Source organism: Neovison vison, chromosome 6 (genome assembly GCF_020171115.1).
Source record: "Neovison vison isolate M4711 chromosome 6, ASM_NN_V1, whole genome shotgun sequence".
Lineage (NCBI taxonomy): Eukaryota > Metazoa > Chordata > Mammalia > Carnivora > Mustelidae > Neogale > Neogale vison.
Window position 1 is genome coordinate 60,548,718 of NC_058096.1, and position 26,109 is coordinate 60,574,826.

General features: G+C 40.5%; 1 protein-coding gene across 1 annotated transcript in view; it reads left to right on the forward strand.

Moving 5' to 3' along the window:
* The first annotated feature begins 9,239 nt into the window (after nt 1-9,239).
* GRAMD1C (GRAM domain containing 1C) overlaps nt 9,240-26,109 on the forward strand; it is a 92,914-nt gene continuing 76,044 nt past the window's right edge. The window contains exons 1-2 of the mRNA XM_044251412.1: nt 9,240-9,266; nt 14,783-14,932. Coding sequence (XP_044107347.1) covers nt 9,240-9,266; nt 14,783-14,932 — 177 coding nt within the window. The remainder of the gene's footprint in view (nt 9,267-14,782; nt 14,933-26,109) is intronic.

Sequence of the window (26,109 nt, forward strand, 5' to 3'; positions counted from 1 at the left end):
TTCTTTGGAGATTAATATAGCCATCAAGACTAATCTGGTTATGCCCTATAATTTTATTTATATCAGTCAGTACAAGACACCCAAGGCTTCCAGCTCTCTACCCCCAAACTCTCATCACCATGCAGCTCTATCCATCCTCTTGCTCTCTCCCCCATCCCTTCCATCCCTAACTCTCAAATTCCTTCTTGGTGTGCTATGGAATTCAAGATCAAACATCAAAAAAATCCCTATAGTCAAAATTCTGAGAGGTGTTTTTGTTTGTTTGGTTGGTTTCCCCCCTGGAAGTTCTCTAGAATGTCTCTTTACCTTGCTGTGACTAAAACCTAGCTTTCCGCTGAGGACATTGCTCCGTGCAGTCCTCTCAAGTGGCGGCCATTTTCTCTCCCACACTGTCACAGTACTTGTGGGAGCTTTATTTCCAGAAGGCTCACAGTGATCCTGCTTTCTGGGAGTCAGGCCCTGTAGAGTCGCCTCCCACAGAGAATCAGACCTAACCCTTTAACCCAACAGGAGGTGTGTGTGAGACAGTGCATAATTCCCAAGGCTAGGTCATAAAAGGTGCTGCAGCGTTCAGTGTGGTCTTTTGTATCAACACGCTCTGAGAAAAGGCTCTACCATACGAAGAGGGCTCAAGCAGCCTCTTGGGTAGGCCCACGCGGAGAGGAACTGAGGCTCTGGAGCAGCAGCCGACACCATGTTGCTGGTTGTGTAAATGACACACCTTGAATGTGGTTCTCCCAGTTTCAACCAGACCTTTTGATGACTGAAGCCCTGCATGGGTAATGAGGGCCAGCTCATGAGAGACTGTGAGCCAGAACTGCCCAGCTAAGCTGCTCCCAAGTCCTCGACCGCCAAGAAACCATGAGACATAATGAATGATTACTGCTGTTTTCAGCCACTAGGGTTTTAGGTGTCATGCAGCATAGTAATTAACTAGAACATGACTGGGTCCAGAGAAAGTGATTGCCTGTTCTCTCATTACCGCCAGACTCCTCTCTTTCACTCTTCCCCATATCTAAAACCCTAGCTTTGAATTTCATGTGAGAAAATAATGTCACGTGGTTGGCTTGGTCAGTTGATTATCTGCCTTTGGCTCAGGGCCCTGGGATCAGGCCTTGCATCAAGCTCCTTGCTCAGAGGGGAGTCTGCTTCTTCCTCTGACCCTTCCTGCTCTCATGCTCTCTCTTTCTCATTCTCTCTCAGATAAATACATTTCTTACATAAATAAATAAATAAAATTTAAAAGAAAAAATAAAACAATGCCCCAGACTACCTATCTTTATTATGATTGTGTACCAACTCATTCATGTTCCTTTTTTTATTGAAGATTTTTATTCCTTGCTCATGGTCACTTTCCTCTATGCAGCTATTTTTATACTTGGTGTTTTAGTCCATTTGGGTTGTCATAGCAAATACCATAGACTGGGTGGCTTATAAAAACAAAAGTTTACTTCTCACTGTTCTGGAGGTTGGGAAGTCTAGGATCAAGGTGCTGGCATAGTTGCGTTTTGGTGGCACCCTCTTCCTGGTTCATAACTGACACCTTCACTCTGTGTCCTTACATGGTAGAAGGGGCAAGGAGCTCTCTGGAGTCTCTTTTATAAGAGCACTAATTCCATTCTTGAGAGCAGAGCCTCCCCAAAGCCCCACATCCTGCTACCATCACCTTTGGGGGTTAGGATTGATTCAATATACAAATTTGGGGGGGACACATTCAGACCATAGCACTTGGTGATTTCAATATCCACTAAAATTGTATCTCTAATCCCTGCTTTTTTAGTTCCTTGACCTTGCCCTCATCATTTTGTCTACTCTAGGCAATCACCCCTTCTGAGGCTCATATCAGAGAACTTGTCTTTATAACTGCAGCTTGTCCACAATCCCAATCACAAGCATCAATTCCTATTTTTCCAACTCGTCACGTCTATAGTTATTTTCTTTTAAAAAAAATTAATGTTCTGGAGAAGCCAGGTGCCTCATTAGGTTAAGCATCTGCCTTTGCCTGAGGTCATGATCTCGGGGTCCTGGGATCGAGCCCCATATTGGGATCCCCGCTCAGCTCCCTGCTCAGCAGGGAGTTTACTTCTCTTTCTCCTTCTGCCCTTCACCCCCACTTGTGCACTCTCTCTCTGTCTCAAATAGATAAATAAAACGTTTACAAAGAATTAATGTTCTTACCCATTGTTGTGATGAGCATCAGGTGTTGTATGAGTGTTGAATCACTACATTGTACACTTGAAAGTAATATTATGCTGTACGTTAACTAACTGGAATTTAAATAAAAACTTAAAAAAATTAATGTACTTATCCAAATTTTTATGGATTTTGCCACGTGAGAAACGGAATGAGCTTCTTCTTGTCACATTGTTTACATAGAGCTGACAACTCTTTTTTTTTTTTTTTTAAATTTATCAGAGAGAAGGGGAGAGAGCGAGCACAGGCAGACAGAATGGCAGGCAGAGGCAGAGGGAGAAGCAGGCTCCCCGCTGAGCAAGGAGCCCGATGTGGGACTCAATCCCAGGACCCTGGGATCATGACCTGAGCCGAAGGCAGCTGCTTAACCAACTGAGCAACCCAGGCGTCCTGAGCTAACAACTCTTAATTGTAGCTGTCTATTACCAGCCATCCTTCAACCCCCAACTAGATTTACCAGTCTTTAATTCTAATATTTTTCACTTGTCTTTCACACTCCTATAACCTTACTTTACCTCTTACCCGGTTTGGATTCCAAGGACAATTGTTACTGGCTTACACATGCACACTCATCTCCCTTGCTCCCCTCTTGCTTTAGTACATTCATTTGGTAAAATTCAACTCTAATTAAATCCAACTCAGCCCTTTCTGTATTTGCACTAGTGCAACAGCAGAAAAACACACACCTGTGCAGGCTGGTTTTGCTTTATTTTGACGGGTTATAATAGTTTTTAATTTTATGAAATAAGGGAAGTTGAAAAATAGTATAGAGTTCCCATATACCCTTGACTCATATTCCCCAATTATTAACATTTCTGTGTTTGCTTTATTTGTTTGATTAATCTCTCTCTCTGCACACATAGCTTTTTTCGGAATATCTGAGTGAGTTAAACCTAAACACATGACTTAAACAGAAATAAATATATAGCAGTATATTTCCCCAAACAAGGACATTCTCACCATAGTATGATTATCAAAATGGAAATTAATATTGAACAAATACCATTGCCTCATCTGTAGACTTTATTCAAAGTTTTCCAGTTGTCCAATCATGTCCTTTATACAAAAAAAAAAAAAAATTCTGGTACAGAATCCAATCCAAGGTCCTACACTGCAGCTCATTGTCATGTATCTTTCAACTTTTTAAATATGAAGCAATAGAACAATCTTCCTATGGCATTTAAGAGCTTGATATTTCTGAGGAATTCAAGTCAATTATTTGTAGAATGTCCCTCAATTTAAATTTGTCTGATGTTTTCTCCTGATTAGATTCATAGCATGCATTTTTGACACCATATGTAGTTTTATACCTTGCTTTTGTTCTTTAACAATATATTTTGTAGCTCTTTCCATAATCAATACCTAATGAGTTTCCTTATTCTTTTTTGTTGTTGTTGTTGGCCACTATTTCCTCAAATATTCTTTCTGTCTCTCTCTCTCCTCTCCTTCTGAGGACTTTCATTTAGGTATGTTGGTCCATTTGATGGTGTCAGAGATCTCTTAGATTCTGCTCATTTTTTCTTCAGACTTTTTTTCTCTTTCTGCTCCTCGGAATCGATAACTTCTATAGACCTATCTTTAAGTTTGCTGACTCTTTCTTCTGCCAGCTCTAATCTGCTACTGAATTCCTCTAGTGCATTTTTTAAAAAGATTTTATTTATTTATTTGACAGAGATCACAAGGAGGCAGAGAGGCAGGCAGAGAGAGAGGGGGAAGCAGGTTTCCCACTGAGCAGAGAGCACGATGCAGGGCTGGATCCCAGGACCCTGAGATCATGACCCAAGCCGAAGGCAGAGGCTTAACCCATTGAGCCACCCAGGCGCCCCTCTAGTGCATTTTTCATTTCTGTGATTGAATTTTCAACTCCAGATGTCCTAAGTGGTCCCTTTTATAATTTCTTTATTGATAGTCTCTATTGGGTGAAACATCGTTCTCATAGTTTCCGTGTTTATACATGGTTTCCTTTAACTCTTTGAGCATATATAAAACAGCTGATTTAAAGTTTTGTCTGTTCAGTGTCTGGGCCTTATTAGGGACAGTTTTGATTAACTTTTCCTGTATATGGGGCATACTTTTTTGTTTCTTCTTACAAAAGCCTTTTAATTTTTTGTTGAGAACTGGACATTTTGAATATTATATTGTGGCAACTCTGGGAAATCAGGTTGTTCCCCTTCCTGTTCCACAGAGTTTGTTGTTGTTGTTTGTTTTACTACTTCTTGTTTTTTTTTTTTTATTATTGTGATAAAATATACACAAGATGAAGTTTACCATTTTATCCATTTCAAGTGTGCCATTCAGTGGAAGTAAGCACATTCATGTTGCTGTGCAATTGTCACCACTGTCCCCCATCAGAAATTTTTCATCTTTCCAAACTGAAACGCCATACCCTTTAAACAATAACTCCCCATTCTGCCCTTCCTCCAGCCACCTGAAACCACCATTCTACTTTCTGGCTCTATAAGTTTCAATACTCGTAAGTTGAACTAATTTTGTAAATGTATGCTCTTTGTCATGTGTGGCCACAGAAATCTCTATTCTGTTAGCTTAGTGATCAGCTAGTGATTTGATAGAGATTTTTAAACTCCAAAAGGCAAAGAAAGGAAGGAAGGAAAGAAAGAAAGAAGAAAAGAGAGAGAGAGAAAGAAAGAGAAAGAAGGAAAGAAAGAAAAAAAGAAAGAGATGTGGAAGAAAGGAAGAAAAAAAGAAGATAGAGAGAAAGAAAAAGAAGGAGATAAGGAAGGAAGGAAAGAAAAAGAAAAAAGAAAGGGAAAGAAAGGAAAAGAGAAGAAAAGGAAAGGAAAGGAAGGAAAGAAGGAAAGAAAAAGAAAGAAAGAAAGAAAGATCGATCCATAGTTTTTGCAGGTGGTGTTTTGGCATGCCTACAACATTCATTCTGACAGCTCCTCCTTTGCTTTGCCTTCCTGCTGTGCAGAGCCTCAAGGCAAGAGATTAGTGCCTTCCGAGGTCATTTCTGTGCATGCTTCTGTGCATATGTGTGACTTTCTAGATTCCCTGGAATTTGGAGGAGCTTTTCAAGGCCCTCATTCCCCAGACTTTCCTCCCAAACTTTTCAGACAGCCCACTGTTTGCCTCAACTCTTTTCCTTTGCTCTAAGTTGCAGGGGCAAATTCATTGGCCTGCAAATGTTTGCTACCAGCCCTCCCCTTTAAGGTATCTGTCCCATCCCTGAGTTGTGAGTTAGGTGAAATAAATTCAAATCATTGTCCTTTAGGGAGCCACCAGAAAGGTCAAAGCAAACGACCCCAATTCTTTAATAAGTTTTGTGCTACCCCTTCTAAGACTAGGAACTTGAACCAGGAATGTGGGCTGTTGTGGAGTGGGGAATGGTACCAGAGTCAAATAAAATGTCACAAAGCTCTCTTATTGAGACTAAGCTGGTTTTTATTTTGTTTCTGTTTTTGTTTTAGAGAGGTGAAAAGGCAGGGGGAAGAGCAGAGGGAGAGAAGAAAGCAAATCTCGAGCAGGCTCCATGCCCAGAGCAGAGCCCAACAAGGGACTTGATCTCACAACCCTGAGATCATGACCCAAGCCAAAATCAAGAGTCAGACGCTTAACTGCTTAACCATCTGAGGCATCCAGGAACTGCTGTCTTTTCTATGGTTGGGTATCTTAATAAATCATACACAGAAGGTGGGAAGAACAAAGTGCAGTGAAAACTGTGGCTGACAGAGAGGCAGCAGTGACTCCCATCTAAAGCATAGGGAATCTTTGGTTCTTTGGGTCCTTTTTGAACCATGTCCACATTTTTGTCTCTGTTGACATGACTATGGACTGGACTTGTTTTGGTCTTGTTCTATCATGGTCGCAGAGTGGCTCTTTTAAAACGTTGGTGTTGTGTGTGATTTTTTATGTACAGCAGACCACTGTGGCCTGCTGGGAGGACCCTGCCATCTCCTGGCTGTCATGGACTATTGGGAAGCAATCCCAAAAGAACTTGCACGACTCAACTCATCACATCTATTCACTTGTCTGCACGTGTGCCCTTATATTCTTTTGTGATACGGAAGGAGGAAGGAAGGAGGAAGGATGAAGGAGGAAGGATGACCAGTCCCACATTCCTGTTCTAGGCCAACCCATCCATTAGCATACTAGGTCTTATCTCTTAACCCATTCAAGGTTTTCACTCCAGCAGCTCTTTCTATCTCTCCAGCATCAGAAATTTTTCCTCTCTGTTGGATTATTCCCATGAGTATTCAAATATGCTGCTATTGTTCCCATCTTAGGAAAAAACATAGAAAAATTTGAAAACAAAGCAAGAAACAAATCCTCCTTTGACCCTAAGTCTATCCTCTGCTACCACCTGATTTCACTGCCTCATTTAGAGCAAGACTCTTCCAAGTAGTCATTTATACTGCCTTCTACTCCCTTCCCTTTTCTCTAGAGTCTATTTTCTACTTTTTGTTCTTGTTAAGGTCACTGATGATCTCCAGACTGCTAAATACAGAGCGATGCAGAACTATTCTCAGTTCTCGTCCTGCTTGACCTGTTAGCAATATCTGACATCTCTGATTTTTTTCATCCTCTTTGAAATATTTTATTTGGCATCAGGGTGAGGTCTTTTACCTCACTGGCTATTCCTTCTCAGAGTCTTTGGTGTTTCCTCTTTATCTCCTCAGCTTCTAAATCTCTGTTTAAAAACAATGTCATCCTTGGGTGCCTGGGTGGCTCAGTTGAATAAGTATCTGCCCTTCAGCTCAGGTCATGATCCCAGGGTTGTGGGATCAAGCCTCATGGCAGGCTCTAAGCGTAGCAGGGAGCCTGCTTCTCCCTCTCCCTGCCACTCCCCCTGTTTATGATCTCTCTGTCAAATAAATAATAAAATCTTAAAAAATAAAAAGTATGTCATCCTTTTTAAAATTGGGTCTAAAACCTAAATTCACTGAGCCCAACCTCAGGATCTTTATTAGATTATTTTCATTTTTTCCCCCTTTACAAGTACTTTAAACCATTTAGTGGGATGGCACTGTGAGGGGTTTTAAAATCTGAGCAGGGTAAGACAGGTGTACACACAGAATGCAGTGACCATGATGCTAGGGCAAGGTGTGTTAGGGTGGGATGGAGGAAGAGGGAGTCTGTGTAGGGGGCATTTAATATTGCACATTGAAGGAGAAATGGCAACAATTGGTAACATGTGATTCAGGGTTAGATTATTGCAAAGGATATTATTGGGACAATTGGTGGAATTTTAATGTGGTGTAAGAATTAGAAGGTAGTAATATAATGCTAATTTCCTAATTTTGTTGGTCATATTATGATTGCTGGAGAGAAATTCTCACCTAAGTGTTCAGAGTTAATAGGGCACACTGTTGACAGTTTACTTTTAAATCGCTCAGAGAAAAGGTTATTGTAACATATTTACAACTTTTCTGTAAGTTTGAAATTCTTTCAAAATTTAAAGAAGTTTAAATAGTTTTAAAATACTTTATATAATAATCATATTCATCTTGTACCATTAAAAAATATTGGCAATATTAAATTCTTTCAATCCAAAGTAGAGTTCTTGGCATGACTTCAATTCAAAAAGTAGGCATTTTTGATTCAGTCTATTCTTGTACACATGGAAGGAAAACACAACTTGTGCTAAGTTTTGCAGGAAAAAGACAAGAGTATATCCCTTCTTGATTATCTTGTTAAGTAATTATTCTTTAACATGTAATACATTTAAAAATATAGGCAGTATCTGACTTTTTGTGCAAGTGGATTTGACTCTCCCTCCTCAACTTTACATTATGATTATTTTCAAACATACAGAAATAGAAAAAGAATAACCGAATAGTGGTATACTCTCTACATAAATGAATAATTGTTAACAATTTGCTATTTTGCTCTCTCTTTCTCCTTATCTGTTGTCTTAGTTTATACAGGTAGTTAGAACAACAACAACAAAAATACCATAGGTTAGGTGGCTTAAACAACAACATTTCTCACAATTCTGGAGTCTAGGAAATCCAGGCTTGAGACACCTGCAGATTCTGTGTCTGGTGAGAACCCATATCCTGTTCATAGACTGCAGTATTCTTACAGTGTCCACACATGGTGGAAAGGGGTTATGTGCCGACGTATGAATTTGGGGAGGACACATTCAGCCTATGGCATCTCTATTTATTGAAGCATTTGAAATCAAGTTGCAGGCAACATGACACGTCATTCCTAAATACCTGAGCACGAATGTTCTGGTAATAAAGACATTCTCCAAGGGGTGTCTGAGTGGCCTGAGTGTCTGCCTTTGGCTCAGGTCATGATCTCAGTGTCCTGGGGTCAAGCCCCACATCTGGCTCTCTGCTCAGCAGGGAGCCTGTTTCCTCCTCTCTCTCTGCCTGCCTCTCTGCCTACTTATGATCTCTTGTCTGTCAAATAATAAACTCTTAAAATAAAAGACATTCTCCAACATAACCATAAAGTATTAATAATTCATAAATGAATATCAGTAACTTTATCCACAAATTTTTACTTCTTCCATATCACTAACTTTCATATACATATTTCATATTCAGTCTTCCTCAATTGCTCTAGAATGTGTTTTATAGCTGTTTTTGGGGAGGGAGGGAACCAGGATCTGCAACACTCAAGAGCTTTTAATCAATAACTTCAAACCCTTATTTGAAGGAACAAGACTGCCTGCGATTCACTTCTTTGCACATTGGAGCAGAGTATGTATTGTGAGAAAGAGAAGGTGAGGGGATCCTTATGAGCAGTGACTTGTGCACAGGAATTTGAGGTTGGGAGGTCGGTAAGGACGGGGGCTCATATTGATCCCGAGTAAAGACTGTACTCCAGGCTAACAAATTAACATCACATCCTTACCAGTTAGCCCAGGGCAACTGCCGCCAGAGGGCGCAAGGCACCGCCGCCAGGACCTCAGGTGGCCCTCGGACGTCTGGCGGCCGGGACGCGTGGGGCCCAGAGTCCCGAGCGCGCGCCGGGAAGGGGGGGTTGGGAGGAGGTGGGCTCGGGGCGTGCGCCGGGCCGCCCCCTCCCCGCGCGGGGCGCGCGTGCGCGGTTCCGCTGCGGCGGAGGGAGCCGCGATGGAGGGCGCTTTGACTGTCCGCCAGGTAAGCGGCGCCTCGCTTGGGGCGGCTTCCCTAGCGGTGGCTGGACCGGCAGTCTTCTCCACCGTAGTGGTTTGAGCCCCCTCAGATTGTGATCATTAATTCCTCCCTTCCCCGGCCTTGGTGCTCTTTGGAGTCACTTGGAAAGTTGTTACCGAGGAAACGGTTTCCTGTGCTTCCTGCGAGCCTTCCCCTCTGGGCGGCGGTGGAACGTCGGCCTCTCTGGGGGCGTGGAGAACTGGAATTTGGTCCCGAAAAGCACTAGCCCAGATGTCTCAGCCTCAGGCCTCATGGACTCAGGCTCCAGGGTCGCGATTCTGACCCGACGTCCCGTCGGTCCAGTCCCAGCCGCTTACCGAATCAGCTCTGGAATAAAGGGCCCAGAATGAAGTTTAAATCACTGTGCTGCCAACCAAGCTTTGGGTTTCAACTGGTTTTATTTGTTTACTGCTTTATTGGACAAACAGAAGAACGTGCTGATTAAGATTCGGGGTGAAACCCTACTTTTGGTGCAGGAGCACCTGCATTGCTGAACACGATGCTCGTTACTTTTACATTGGTTGTGTGTATTTTACTTTTGGAGAATTGCAATCAGTGCGATACCTTTTATCCGAGAGGCATTTTGCAGTTTACTAAATTGTAGAGGCATTCAAATAATTTTGTTGAATGAGCAAATGAAGGTACTATTTCAATGGATTCTCACAACATTACTATGAAATAGGCAAGGTAGATATTAACGAACCCAATTATTTGTTCATCCCTATGTCTGGTACTGGGTGTTGAGAAAAGATGATGAGCAAAAGAGACATGATCCCTGCTCTCAATGAGTTTATAGTCCAGACCAGAGAGCGTTATTGCCCCAACTGTAGAGTGGAGAAAACAGATTTAGAGAGACTGCCAAGATCATAAAATCAATAAGTTAAAGAGGAAAGATTCTGTTGCAGGCACTCTATAAAGCCGGAATGAACCTCCTCCTCCTCACCAAGAATTTGATTTGGTATAGAATGATGCCACATACCACCCCCTCCACACACACACACATACTGTGAGTGTATGAAAAGGGTTATTACTTATGTGTAATTTCTTATTAAATACTTACATAATGAAAAAGGAAGAGTGGGATAGGCTTCTCAAGCAGATCCTAAATGACTTAAAAGGGCAAGAAAAGGAAGCTAGATCCGGGTTTTTATTGAGGTTAAAGTGGGCATCTGGGTGAGCCTTCCTGTATGTGGACTGGGGCTTGCTTGGTTTGACGCTCTCAACCACACCAAAGCTAAGATTGACCACACTTTCTTACCAGATTCCCCATTCGAGGGACAGAAGAGAAAAAGGAGGAGCTTAATGGGTGTCCATAGGCAAACATAAAAAAATTGAATGAGACTCCTTACTGTAATTCACCCCACATGTTCAGTTCATGACCGAAATGTACTATTTTTCATCTAGTTTTTGACCTTTTGTAAGTGAGCCATCATGGCTGTCTGTGAGGCCTGTACCCCGTAGGAAGATGAAAGTTCTATTGGATGCCTTGTTTAAGAGCCCGATGCTGTATTCTGAGAAATAAAATGAGGGCTTTGGTCACTGTTAATAAGGAACTCTAACAAGGATAGGAGTGTTTTTGATGAGGCCTTTAATTATGGTTTTTGCATATGTAGAACCATGTGTGATCTTGATTTGTATTTTGAATATCTGTGAAGCAGATTTCCAGAGTTCTTTACCCCAAAGGGTGCAGCTCTTAGGCAGTGCCCCAGGAGTCTGTAAAAAGGTGCAGATGGAGCCAATTGTTGGCCCAGGCATCCTGTTAAGATGACTGTGGGAAGTTCAGCTAGTTGTGCTGACCCTTGGGTGCTTACCTTTATCATACCTTTAAGGGATGAAAAGCAGTACATATCCAGTGAGCTCCATTGTGTGTAATGGTAGTACTGCTGTTCCTTGAACAGAAAAATTTGTCCTTTGAGCTTCAAATGGAAGTTTGAGGCGTACAAACTCTGATTGCACTTCACTCAGGTGAACCCAAGTTACTCCTCAGGGTTTCAAGGGATTCAGAAGAGTGGTGACCTCCTCTAGCACCATGACATCTAACAAAAGAATGAGGACAGGGGAGAGCATGTCCTTTTGCAGGTGGGATATGTCATGGGGCCCCGATTTGGTTTTATCCTGTAGCAAGGAGGGCTTGGTGGTTGTGCTGAGCTGCAAGATGTTGCTTTTAGAACCCAAGACATGCACAGCTGGGTTTGGAGGATTACAGGCACTGGGCTTGTAGATCGTCTATTTCCAGGAAAGTCCATCATGCTGTCAGTAACTGCTGCTCTAATGGCATATAGTGTGGAGCTAGGGAGATAGTTTCTTGCATCAGAACCTGTGGACAGCTTACAGACACTGTGGGTGGTGCACGCTCCAGTTGCTGAAGTCTCTATGGTAAAGGATTCTTTGTGTGTGTGTGTGTGTGTGTGTGTATGTGTGTGTGTGTTGGCGGGGAATAGCACTAATGGAAGTGTCTATGATAAGTTTGACAAATTTTAGAATCATTTTTGGGAGGGGTCCTCATTCAGCATGACTCATTTGCAAGTAACAGTGTAGATAGGCTTAAGTAAAACTTGTAATGAGGAATATTTTTCTCCAGACCCCCAAAATGCCTGATAAATATTGAGCTTGTTTTTAGTATTGTGGGTGCTGAGAGGGTTTTCTTGACATTATTAAGGGTGGAGAGGCCCTTGGTTTATTAAATACTTTACAGGAATTTAACTAAGGTGGCAGTCCTTATGCTGTGTTTGGGGCCATGGTCCATCCCCGTTTTGTGAACTCCTTTGTGCATATTTGTATGTTCTGACTGGTATGTCAGAAGAATGTCTTCAGAGGAGAATGCAATCTATGTAATGTCATACCTGTGCTCCTGGAGAAAAACTGATACAATTACGATATTGCCTGTAAAGGTTGCATGTGATGGCAAGCCTTTAGAGGTATCTTGCGGCTAGCTAGATAAAGGTATATCGTGTCCCACTAGAGGTGAAGGAAAAATGTGACTGAGAGGTTACTGAGAGAAACATTGACTAGAATATTAGCCAGATTTAAAATATCAAATATTTCCTAGTTTCTGATTGGATAGAGTCAATAATTTCCATAGTACTGGGGACAGGGACCTTAATGGGTAGGTGCACAGCATCAAAGGCCCAGTAATCCCCTGTGAGGCACCACTCATTTTCCCAACTTTAACAGGCTACATTAGGCTGTTAAATGGAAAAGCAGTAGGGATAATAAGTCTTTCACTAATTAGATCCTATATAATAAATCCCAATCCTCTAAGGCCCTGTTTTATATTATATTGAGTTGTATTTACTATTTTAGCTAGAGGTTGGGGGGAGGGCTCACTTTTTAAAAAGCCATTTGTGGGGCGCCTGGGTGGCTCAGTGGGTTAAAGTCTCTGCCTTCGGCTCAGGTCTTGATCCCAGGGTTCTGGAATCGAGCCCTGCATCGGGCTCTCTGCTCAGCAGGGAGCCTGCTTCCTCCTCTCCTTCTGCCTGCCTCTCTGCCTACTTGTGATCTCTGTCAAATAAGTAAATAAAATCTTTAAAAAAAAAAAATAAAAAGCCATTTGTACGCTCCAAAGACTATTTAAATTTTTTGTTGGGTCAGAGCATCTATTGCCCATATGGGATATTTTAGGGTGATATGTACTATTCTATATTACCAGGGAGAATTTAGGCAAGGCAGTACTTCTGGGGGTGAAAGTGATGCATACCTATTTACGGTCCATTTTATGTTGACTAATTCCCTTAAGATTATAGGAGGTGCCTTGTTTAAATTTAGTGGGGTCTCCAGGTGTAACTATAGCTTGAGCCCAATATTGATTAAAGTAATGAAAATTTGCCACTTGATACATTTCAGCAGATGTTGAAGTTAATTAAAAAACCTTTGCCGTACAGATACAAAAGCCAATCTTTATCTTTTGTTGTATAAATTATTTTAATAAGTTTTGTATTTTGGATTTCCAACTAGGCCAAATTGTGGATTTCTGTTTCAGGTTTTTTGTTTGGTTTCTTTTTTTCTTTTTTGGTTTGTTGCTTTGTTTCTTTTTCTCTCCCTCTTGGTGGTGAGTGAATATGGTGGTAAGTGGAGGGAGTCCTATCTACCATTTCATATTTATAAATTTGAACCTTCAGGGAGCCTCAAGTCAGTATTGCCAGGGCTAAGGGCATGTGGATATCTTATGGAGTTTAAAAACCCTATTTTGGGGCACCTGTGCAGCTCAATTGGTTAAGCATCTGCCTTCAGCTCAGGTCATGATCCCAGAGTCCTGGGATTGAGCCCCTCTGGGGCTCCCTGCCTCTCTCTCCCTGCTTCTCCCTTTCTCTTTGCCTGCCGCTTTGCCTGCTTGTGCTCTCTCTCTTTCACTGAGTCAAATAAATAAATAAAATCTTAAAAAAAAAAAAGAAAAGAAAAAAAAAGCCCTGAGCTTAAGTTGAGGCTGAATTACCCCTTTGCTGTGCCACCTGGGTGCCATGGGTGGTTTTCTCTGTAAACCCAAGGATCAGGATTTCTGTTACAACAGAGGCCTAGATGGCAGCAGCAGCAGCAGGACAAGCAGGAACAACAGAGGTATTTAAGGGGTCTGGCGAACTCTAATTGTTCTCACAATGGCTGCTCCCTTCCCTCCTCCGAACCCTTTTCATTCCCTTTTGTAAACTCCATAATGGCTCTCTTTCATGAGCGACCACCCATGGGGTCTACATCTTGCACAGGGTATGCTCTCCCCGCCCACCACCAGTCCTCCATGGGGGCCAATGCCTGATTCATTTGTTTTTAACTCAATTGTTTGTATAAATCAGAGTGAATTTGCCAGCTTCCCACAAATGGGTTAGTAAGGTTGCTTCCATTCTCTTAGTATTACTAATATTACAAACATTGTTGACTCTATGTACACAGGGTTTTAGATTATACCCATTTTAGGCCTTACTAGGCACTGCAGATTACTCCTCAAAGAAGTTGAACTAATTGTCACTCCCATTGCCTGGTATTTTTGCTGTTTAATCTTCCTCTAGCCGACTGTGAGCTTCTGGAGGTTAAGGACTTTGTTTTATTCATTTTTTTTTTTTTAAAGCTTTTATTTATTTATTTATTTGACAGACAGAGATCACAAGTAGACAGAGTGGTAGGCAGAGAGAGGAGGAAGCAGGCTCCCTGCTGAGCAGAGAGCCCGACTCAACTAGGGGCTCTATCCCAGGACCCTGGGATCATGACCTGAGCCGAAGGCAAAGGCTTTAACCCACTGACCCACACAGGTGCCCCTGTTTTATTCATTTTTTAATTCCCAGTGCTAATTAAACTACTTAACAGTAGTAGTCGTTGGAGAATATTTGTCACATGTGTGAATATATGAACTGTAGAGGGAAAAAAAACATTACTGTTTTCTAAAAGCTTAAATATTGTTTTCAAGTTAATTTATCTAGTTTGAACATTAACTCTTATTATTTTAAAATGAGCGTTTCTCAGTAAGTAATTTAAATTATTGTACTTGTTCCCAGGTAATAAACGAAGGGGAGTCAAGCTTTGCTGCTGAGCCCCAGGAAGAGTTAGAGGAGAATCCTGGTCCAGTTGTGGATGAGAGTAATACAGTTTCAGCAAAAAAACAGGGACCATATTTACATAACTGGAGTAGTGACTGGAGCTTTTGGGTAATATTTTTTCTTCTGTATATCTTCATTATAATCTTAAATGCAAATTTTCTTTAAGTTTATAACAACTCATAAAATATGTCTTATTAGTGTCTGGATTTCAGATGTTTAAGTCCAGAGTCCAAGACATTTCTGATTATGCTCTCCTTTGGCCACTAGAATGCACTGTTGTCTGGTTTGTCGGACTGGAATTGTCTGCTTCGGTTTCCCTGGAAGAAAACTGCACCACAGAACTGGATTCCACTTACACTGTTGTTCACTGTATTAGCAAGACTAATGTTATGCAGAAACTGTATTTCTAAATGTTACTGAGAAATCAGCTATTTTACATAATTTTGATTTACAGAATTAGTTTTGGTACCGAAAAGGAAGTGTAACAATATTTGACCTGTAGCATATTAATAATTATAAGATAGGTTTTAAAGGTAAGAGTTTCACATTCTGTTTGCACTGTACTTACTTGGTTGTATAACCTGAATATGGTTCAGGTTTCCCCCACTGTAAAATGAGACTCCTGCTTGTTGATTAGGTGCACAGAGTCTTTTGGGAAGAATAACATTTCTATTGCTGTATGAATGCTAGCATTTATTATTTTAAAGGGCTCGTTCTAAATCTTGCATTCCTATGACAGTTATGAGATATTTGAAAGAGTCTGGTATAATGCAACTATAAGTGAGCTTTATATAAGATTATAAGGCATTTATAGTTCAATATTAATTCATTGGAAAGCTGATCTCTTGACGATTAGATATACTTGGTAGCAGAATTTCTTTTCTTTTCTTTCTTTTTTTTTTTTAAATATTTTATTTATTTATTTGACAGAGAGAGACACAGCAAGAGAGGGAACACAAGCAGGAGACATGAGAGAGGGAGAAGCAAGCTTCCCGCTGAGCAGAGAACCCAATGCGATACCTGGCTTGATTCCAGGACCCTGGGATCATGACCTGAGCTGAAGGCAGATGCTTAACAACTGAGCTGCCCAGGCGCCCCAGTAGCAGAATTTCTTATAATTTTAGAGTAACCTAAAAAAGACATGATATTAACAGGTTATAAAGATTAGTACAGGTACCATTATTCTGTTCATAATTAATAGCTCAGTTTTTGAATATTATTGAAACTTTTTTAAAAAAGATATTATCTATTTATTCATGAGAGACAGAAATAGAGAGAGAGAGAGGGAGAAGCAGGCTCCCCTCGGAGCAGGGATCCCAATGTGGGGTCTGATCCCAGGACCCCGGGACCATGACCCAAGCTGAAGGCAGACACTCAACCAGCTGAGCCACCCTGGTGTCCCAAATGCTATTGAAACTTAACATAAATAACAGTTTCTTAATTCCTGTTAAGAAACGCAACTAAGTTTTTTTTGTTGTTGTTGTTTTTGTTTTCCTCATGGTTCATTTATTTTTCAGGTTAAATTTTTACATTTCTTTCTTTTTTTTTTTCAATTTATTTATTTTCAGAAAAACATTATTCATTATTTTTTCACCACACCCAGTGCTCCATGCAAGCCGTGCCCTCTATAATACCCACCACCTGGTACCCCAGCCTCCCACCCCCCCGCCACTTCAAACCCCTCAGATTGTTTTTCAGAGTCCATAGTCTCTCATGGTTCACCTCCCCTTCCAATTTACCCAAATTCCCTACTCCTCTCTAACGCCCCTTGTCTTCCATGCTATTTGTTATGCTCCACAAATAAGTGAAACCCATATGATAATTGACTCTCTCTGCTTGACTTATTTCACTCAGCATAATCTCTTCCAGTCCCGTCCATGTTGCTACAAAAGTTGGGTATTCATCCTTTCTGATGGAGGCATAATACTCCATAGTGTATATGGACCACATCTTCCTTATCCATTCATCCGTTGAAGGGCATCTTGGTTCTTTCCATAGTTTGGTGACTGTGGCCATTGCTGCTATAAACATTGGGGTACAGATGGCCCTTCTTTTCACGACATCTGTGTCTTTGGGGTAAATACCCAGGAGTGCAATTGCAGGGTCATAGGGAAGCTCTATTTTTAATTTCTTGAGGAATCTCCACACTGTTCTCCAAAGAGGCTGCACCAACTTGCATTCCCACCAACAGTGTAAGAGGGTTCCCCTTTCTCCACATCCCCTCCAACACATGTTGTTTCCTTTTTTGTTAATTTTGGCCATTCTAACTGGTGTAAGGTGATATCTCAATGTGGTTTTAATTTGAATCTCCCTGAGGGCTAATGATATAAGTTTTTATTATTTTTTTTTATTTTTCGTGCTCTTGATCCTTTTTGGACGAGAGCTTAAAGACTGCTGATTTTGAAGATTTTATTTATTTATTTGAGAGAGAGAGAAAGTGAGAGCGAGCATGAGAGGGAAGAAGGTCCGAGGGAGAAGCAGATTTCCCACAGAGCTGGGAGCCTGATGTGGGACTGGATCCCAGGACTCCAGGATCTTGACCTGAGCTGAAGGCAGTCGCTTCACCAGCTGAGATACTCCAGCACCCCTCAACACAAGTTTTTAAAAACCATATCCTAAGGAAAATGTTTAATTGCTAAGAAATATACCAAAAAACTACACATCCTGAAAATTATGTCCTCTATATTGATTATATTACTTTTGGTTACATTCAGAGAAAGTTTATGACTATTATAATATTTTAGCCATTCTGCACTATGATTTTTGTAGCTTCGTTATAGATTGGAAATCCTTTATAGTTCTAAGAGCTATCTACAGGACTAAAAAGTCGCTGTGGTTATTCTTGGCAGACTTAAAGCAAGAAGAAGGGTAAAGCAAGAAAAGGAACAAGCAGGGGAATGGGGATTTAGTAATAGGAGAGAGAAAAAGAAGATACATGCATTCTAGAGCTTTGCTACTCAAAGTGTAGAATGTGGGGCCAAAAGATTTGGCATCACTTGTCAGCTGATTAGAAATGCAGTCTTGGGCCCAGCGTCAGACCTGCTGAATTAAAATCTTTATTTCACAAGAGTTCCAGGAGATTTGTATGCACTTTCAAGTTTGAGAAGCACTTGTTTAGAGCGTTTAAAGTCTACTTTGGCTGAGTTTGTGTCTCTGTGCTGATTACAAGCACTTTACTTTGAGGAAAATTTTTTTTTTTTTGGAGTTTTTGTATGAATTCACATGGAATAGATTTATTTATTTTTTTATTTTTTAAAGATTTCACCTATTTATTTGTGAGAGAGAGAGAGAGAGAGAGAGCGCAAGTGAGTGCAAGCAGGGGGAGCTGCAGGCAGAGGGAGAAGCAGGCTTCCCGCCAAGCAAGGAGCCAGATGTGGGACTTGATCCCAGGACCCTGGGATCATGACCTGAGCCAAAGGCAGATGCTTAATGACTGAGCCACCCAGTTTTCCCACACGGAATAGATTTAAAGACAAAGACAACATCTTAAAAGTTTTACTGACTTTTTGGAGGTCACTTGCCCAGAAAGTGTACTATCAGAACTGAGAAGCAAACAAAACCAAAAGGAGCCTGAGTAGCTAAATCAAAGGTCATGCTTATGTATCTTGTGGAGGAGAATTCCTCAAGTAGTCATTTGGAATATCTTTAATAATATTTTTGATATATTTTTTATAAGCCTAAATCAGTTGGCTCCCATTTTATAGTTGAATAGGGTATTGGAGATAGGGGAATTATTTGGTGGTCACTCATGGACAATGGGAAGAAATGACATCAGAAGCTCAAAACGTGTAGCAACATGGGCCTCTTAATGTGGAGGCCAAAGGTCTATGTAGATTAGCTGGCTCTAATATAATACAGGTATTAGTAGAAGTGATGATTAAAAAGTCTGCCAAATAATGCACTTTTTCTCTGCCATTTTAAATCCATCTGCTTCTACCACTGACACCACCCTGTTGCTGTTTTCACATTCTCCTGGCAGTAAAGTTGGAATTAAATGAGTGTAGTAAGATGGTTGCGTTCACTGAGGGAGCCCAGTTCAACACAGGAAAGACTAGTACCACGGCAGGGAAATATTCATGAGACACATGACCTGGTAGTTAAGCAAATAATTGAAAAAATGTCAAGAGTTGGTTCACTGGAATACCCAAGGAATCTGGATTTGTGCTTTTACACTTATGGAAGGTTTCTACCAAAAGGAATTGATAACTTTTTAAGAATTAACATATTATGTATTGTTTGCCTCAGGGGTACAGGTCTTTGAATCATCAGGCTTACACATTTTGCAGCACTCCTCATAGCACGTACCCTCCCCAGTGTCCATAACCCAGCCACCCTATACATCCCTGCCCACCCAGCAACCCTCAGTTTGATTTGTGACATTAAGAGTCTCTTATGGTTTGTCTCCCTCCCCAGTCCCATCTTGTTTCATTTTTTCTCTCCCAACCCCCATGACCCCCTGCCCTGCCTCTTAAGTTCCTTGTATCAGACCCCCACCCTGCCTCTCAGATTTCTCATATCAGAGAGATCATATGATAATTGTTTTTCTCTGATTGACTTATTTCACTTTGCATGATACCCTCTAGTTCCATCCACATCATTGGAAATGGCAAGATTTTGTTTCTTTTGATGGCTGCATAGTATTCCATTGTATTTATATACTAAATCTTCTTTATCCACTCATCTGTTGATAGACATCTATGTTCTTTCCATAGTTTGGCTATTGTGGACATTGCTGCTATAAACATTTGGGGGCACGTGCTCTTTCAGATCACTACATTTGTATCTTTAGGGTAAATACCAAGTAGTGCAATTACTAGCAGGTAGTGTAGCTCTGTTTTAAACTTTTTGAGGAAGTTCTATGCTGTTTTCCAGAGTGGCTGCACCAGCTTGCATTCCCACCAACAATGTAGGAGGGTTCCCCTTTCTCTGTATTCTTGCCAGCACCTGTCGTTTCCTGACTTGTTAATTTTAGCTATCATGACTGATGTGAGGTGGTATCTTACTGTGGTTTTGATTTGTATTTCCCTGATGCCGAGTGATGTTGAGCACTTTTTCATGTGTCTTTTGGCCATTTGGATGCCTTCTTTGCTGAAATGTCTGTTCATGTCTTCTGCTCATTTCTTGATTGGATTCTTTATTCTTTGGGTGTTGAGTTTGCTAAGTTCTTTATAGATTTTGGATACTAGCCCTTTATCTGACATATCATTTGTGAATATTTTCTCCCATTCTGTCAGGTGTCTTTTGGTTTTGTTGACCATTTCCTTTGTTATGCAAAAGCTTTTGATCTTGATGAAGTCCCAATAGTTCATTTTTGCTCTTGCTTCCCTTGCCTTGGTGATGTTTCTAAGAAGAATTTGCTATGGCTGAGGTCAAAGAGGTTGCTGCCTGTGTTCTCCTCAAGGATTTTGATGGATTCCTGTCTCACATTGAGGCCTTTCATTCATTTTGAGTCTATTTTTTGTATGGTGTAAGGAAATTGTCCAATTTCATTCTTCTGCATGTGGCTGTCCAATTTTTCCAACACCATTTGTTGAAGAGACTGGAATTGATAACTTTTTTAAGTTTTAGTATTTAAAGAGGTAAGCTCTAGGGACATGAAAAAATCACTGGTGTAGAATAACTCATATACTCTGGCCTGGCTAACTCAGTTGTTCCACAGTAGTGAATTTAGAGGGCAGTGTGATTGTTATTGGGTGAATTGGAGATTGGGCACAAAAGATCTGGGATGGAGTGTATACTCTGTCCCTGGTGATTACACTGTGTGGTGTTCTTGAGTATGTTGTTTAATATGTCAGGTGCCTCACTTATAAAATGAGAGATTGGGCCATAGTATTACAACATTGGTGTGTCTTGAATTAATATGAGAAAAAAAGTGGAGGCGGTGTTTGGCTAGCAAGTGCTCATAATTTACATTCCTGGTAGCTGCATATCAGTTATAAAAAACTCTAGGCATATATAGTGGGAGTATGTTACACGGAGAACACCTTTCCTTAAGAGTGGTAAAAAGGGTTGAAAAGTGCTGGATAAGAGGACCTCCTATTTGTAATATTGGAAAATATGTTTTTATGATTCCCCATAAATAAGAAAATTGTGAGAACTTGACAAAAGGATACAAGACAGTGAAGTAGAGTTCACTAAAGGTTTCTTGTTGTTGTTGAGGCTGGTTTCTTTTTAGACCTTATCCATTTAATCTTGTGCTGCTTAACAGATTGACTAGTGAGTGTCTTTCTGACAGTAGGACTTTATTTTTAAAGTTTTATTTATTTAATTCCAGGGCAGTTAACAGCTGACAGTAGGACTTTAATTTAAAGGCGTTTGATTAGGACACCTAGGTGGCTCAGTCTGCTAACCATGTGCCTTTGGCTCAGGGCATGATCCCAAGGTCCTGGGATCAAGTCCTGCACCCTGCTCAGGGCAAAGCCTGTTTCTCCCTCTGCCTCTGCTGCTCCCCTTGCTTGTGCTCTCTCTCTCTCTCCCTCTCTCACTGTCAAAAAATAAATAAAATCTTTAAAAAAAAAAAAAAAAGGAGTTTGATTAAATCACCATAGACCTGATAGTAAGACCAACAGCAGCAGATTTTCTATCCTGTATTATAGAAAGAGGGATCTTAATTGTTACATTTTCTTTCTTTCTTTCTTTCTTTTTTAAAATATTTTATTTATTTATTTGACAGAGAGAGATCACAAGTAGGCAGAGAGGCTGGCAGAGAGAGAGAGGAGGAAGCAGGCTCCCTGCTGAGCAGAGAGCCCGATGCGGGACTCGATCCCAGGCCCCTGAGATCATGACCTGAGCCGAAGGCAGCGGCTTAACCCACTGAGCCACCCAGGCGTCCTGCTTTCTTTTTTTAATTTAAAAATTACAGTATTTCTCAGGTCATGATTTCTCAGATTGTGCTCCCTGCTCAGTGGAGAGACTGCTTCTCCCTCTGCCTGCTGCTCCCCTTGTTTTATGATTTCTTTTTAAATTTTATTTTAAAGGACTATTTTTTTTTTAAAAGATTTTATTTATTTATTTGACAGACAGAGATCACAAGTAGGCAGAGAGGCAGGCAGAGAGGGAGGGGGAGGCAGGCTCCCTGCTGAGCAGAGAGCCCAATGCAGGGGCTCAATCCCAGGACCCTGGGATCATGGCCTGAGCTGAAGGCAGAGGCTTTAACCCACTGAGCCACCCAGGTGCCCCTGCTTCATGCTTTCTTTCTCTCGCTCTCTGTCACTCCCACTCTATCTATAAATAAAATATTTAAAAATAAATAAATAAATAAAATAAAAAATTAAAATTAATATATTTAATCCTCGTATGTGGGAAATGAGTTTTATTAATAACTTTTAAGTCCCAATATGACAAAAATTATGTGAAAGGGAAAAAACCTTGAAATAAACTCAATGGCAAATAAATATGAATACTTTTGCTCTTTAACTCTTAGTAAAAGTACATAGCAGAAACAACAAAACCAAATCTCTAAAAACTGATAAAACAAAAACTCTTTTTTTTTTTTTACTAAAATAATGGTGTATTCCAGGTGGATTAATGTCCCAGAGGAAGAGCCTACAGAGATTTGCAGCAGACATGTTGATTTAATGTAACTTCTTTTTTTTTTTTTTTTTTAAGATTTTATTTATTTATTTGACAGACAGGGATCACAAGTAGGCAGAGACACAGGCAGAGAGGAGGAAGCAGGCCCCCCGCCGAGCAGAGAGCCCGATGTGGGGCTCGATCCCAGGATCCTGAGATCATGACCTGAGCCGAAGGCAGAGGATTAACCCACTGAGCCACCCAGGCGCCCCTTAATGTAACTTCTTTTCGTGATGTAGGTCTAGTAACTATTAAGAGTAGAAAAAACCTTGAAGATTTTCTTTTGTTTATGCTTAGAAAATGACATACTGGGGTACCTGGGTGCCTCAGTTGTTTAAATGCCTGACTCTTGATTTCAGCTAAGGTCGTGATCTCAGAGTTGAGAAATTAAGCACCACATTGGGCTCTGCACTTAGCATGGAGCCTGGTTAAGATTCTTTCTCTCCTTTCCCTCTATCCCCCCATCTCACCCCCATACTTGCATGCTCTCTCTTTCAATAAATAAATAAATAAAATAAAAATAAAAAAATATTTTTGTTCTAAAACATTTTTTTTAAGATTTTTTTTTTTATTTACTTGAAAGTGAGAGAGAGCACATGAGCAGGGGGAGGGGCAGAGGGAGAGGGAGAAGCAGACTCCCTGCTGAGCATCGAGGCCAATGTGGTACTTGATCCCAGGACCCTGGGATCATGACTTGAGCCAAAGGCAGATGCCTACCCGACTAAGTCACCCAGGTGCCCCTGTTCTAAAACAAGAATAAAGCAAGTCTAGATTTTGAACCATTATATATGTACAAATAATAAATACTAGTGTTTTGTTAGAAAAACATTTAGAGTTGAATTTTTCTAGATCACAAGCAATTTTTTTCTAATTATACAAGAAATCAGGAGTCTTGGCTCTGTACTTTATCATTGGATTATAGCATGATCATAGTCATGTTATTCACAAGTAAGCTTTCTGCTTATAAGTGGGGGTAAAAGTTGTCACAGACCTGATTTGAGCTAGGTACATCATGAGGATTAATTAATGTTTCATTGTTAAATAACAATAAAAACTAAAACCCAAGAGGATTAATTAGTATGTTTGCAACATACTTTGGCAACTTTGGAGAGGTGTTTTCTATAATCATATGTTAATCTCTCCCAATGTACCTTGGATTTACTGAAGCTAAAAAGGATATTTTAGACTTTCACTTTGATAACTGATGGAAAGAATAAACTTATTTTCCAACTTCTGTTGGATTTGAAAGTCATATTTTATCCAATTAAAATTTAATTATAGATAGATTTTCTTTGAAAACCTAGATATCTTAAAACTTTTAGATTTAATTATGAGGGAATAGGAAATAACGTTTCTGGCAATACAGAAAGAGAACCATTTAACTTAAAAGCTCTTCCACTATAAAGTATCTAGAAATGCGGATGAAATATTGCAAACATGTTTTTAAAATGAATGTCTGGGCTCACAAAATAGCAAGGGAAATACCTAAGGGCTAAAAAAGAAGAGGGAACTGATTAACAGAGTTGTAAGCTCAGGAGCTAATGCTGAGGCAGCCCTGAGGAGTTTATTTGTCTCAGTCATGAAAGCTTTAATGGTCACACTGGGATTGGAGATGATGCGTTGGACTTGTATGAATTAGAACTGGGAACTCCTTATAAAGCCATGACTCTCGAAGAGTTATACATTCTGTGAAGTGCAGACTAGGAAAGAAATTCCTAGTCTACCCACACCTGCCTGTTTGAAGATAAGGAAGCTTACTGCCCAAACTTGTGCTTGGAGTGGAGAAGGATGGTCATCTTCCTGAGAATACACAACTGTAGTCCATCTCTCATGACATTTTGGGACTGGAATTTAATACTATATGAGTGGGCAGAAGGGGATTCAATAAATAGCACATTACTATTACACCCTCAAAACTTCAGATAAAACTACCAGATAAGGACTATTAAACCATCATTAGATATTAATAAAGACTTAATAGAAGGAATTAAGCATGTGAAAATGGGTAAAGCATTTTATTTTTAATTTAGAGAGAGAGAGAGAGTGAGCAGGGGGAGGGTCAGAAGAAGAGGAAAAGAGACTCAGACTCTGTGCCGCATACCGAGCCCAACATGGGATTTGATCTCATGGCCCCGAGATCATAACCTGAGTTGAAACCAAGAGTCAGACCCTTAACTGACTGAGCCCCCCAGGCACCCATGGCTAAGACATTCTTAAAAACACCAGGCAGATTTGGGAGACAACCAAATACAATTTCTAGAAATGAAAAATGTAGTCATTGAAATAGTAATTTAATAATTCAGTGGAAGGACACCTGGGTGGCTCAGTCAGTTAAGCCTCTGCCTTTGTCTCAGGTCATGATCCCAGGGTCCTGGGATTGAGTCCCGCATCAGTCTCCCTGCTGAGCTTCTCCTTCTGCCTGTCATTCCTCCTGCTTGTGCTCGTTCACTCACTCACTCTCTCTGACAAATAAATAATATTAAAAAAAATAAAAATTCAGTGAACATGGGAAATAGCAGCTAAAGAGAAAAATCAGTAAACTGGTATAGGAGGAAATAGTTACACTGTGCCACTGAGAGATAAAGATAGAAAAATTTGAAAGAGAATGGCTTAAATAATAAGGAGAAAAGTAGAGTTCAGTATGAATCTAATAGAAGTTTCATATTCAAAAAGATATGCCTGAAAATTTTCCACTTTTGATGAAAGACCAGTATCAGGAAGTACAGTGGGTCTCTCACAGGATCAATGAAAAGAATATATGAGCAGAGACATTGTTATCAAACAAATGGCAAAGGTAGATATACATGAATTAAGATAGGAATAGCTTTTCCAAAAAAGTTTATTCATTTATTTTTAGTAATTTCTACATCTAGCATGTGGCTTGAACTCACAACCTTGAGGTCAAGAGTCACATGCTCTTCTGACTGAGCCAGGCAAGCACTCCAGGAATAGTAATTTAATAATTCATTGAAGTGTCTTCTTAAGAAGACTGCACCAGGCTGTTCTAAGTGTCTCCGCCATTCTAGAGCTGATTGGGAAATGAATAGTATGCACATTACCAAATGTGTAATGTATTTCATTTCAAGCTTTTATTTAAATTCTAGTTAACATATAGTATAGGTATTGATTTCAGGGGTAATTCATTGATTCATCACTTACATACAACACCCAGTGCTCATCACAAGTGGCCTCCTTAATACCTATCACCCACTTAGCCCGTTCCCTGTGCACATCCCTTACAGAAACCATCAGTTTGTTCTCTTTAGTTTATACAGCTAATAGTCTCTTATGGTTTGCCCCCCGCCTTTTTCCCCTCTGCAAATGTGTAGTGTTATGTCAGGTAGTAAGAGAAGACAATAGAGAAATGTAAGGTATAGAGAATCACATGGAAGGGAGTAGCATTTTCAATTAGGATGGTCTGGAAAAGCTTTTCTGAGGAGGTGCCATTTGATATCCCTATATCAGGGACAAGGAAAGAACATAGATGAATCACGTGAAGAAGGCGAAAAGGAAGTGGTGCTCTGTGGACAGGCAAGAGGCAGGAATGAGACTGGCTTGTTTGACAAACAACTTACTGATGGAGTCAGATGTGGTAAGTGAGGAAGAAGAAAAAAGTCAAGGATAATGATTCCTAGATTTGTGATCAGTGCAACTAAGTGCATGGAAGCATCACTTAGGAGATGAGAAAGACAGGAGAGAAGTAGTTTTGGGGG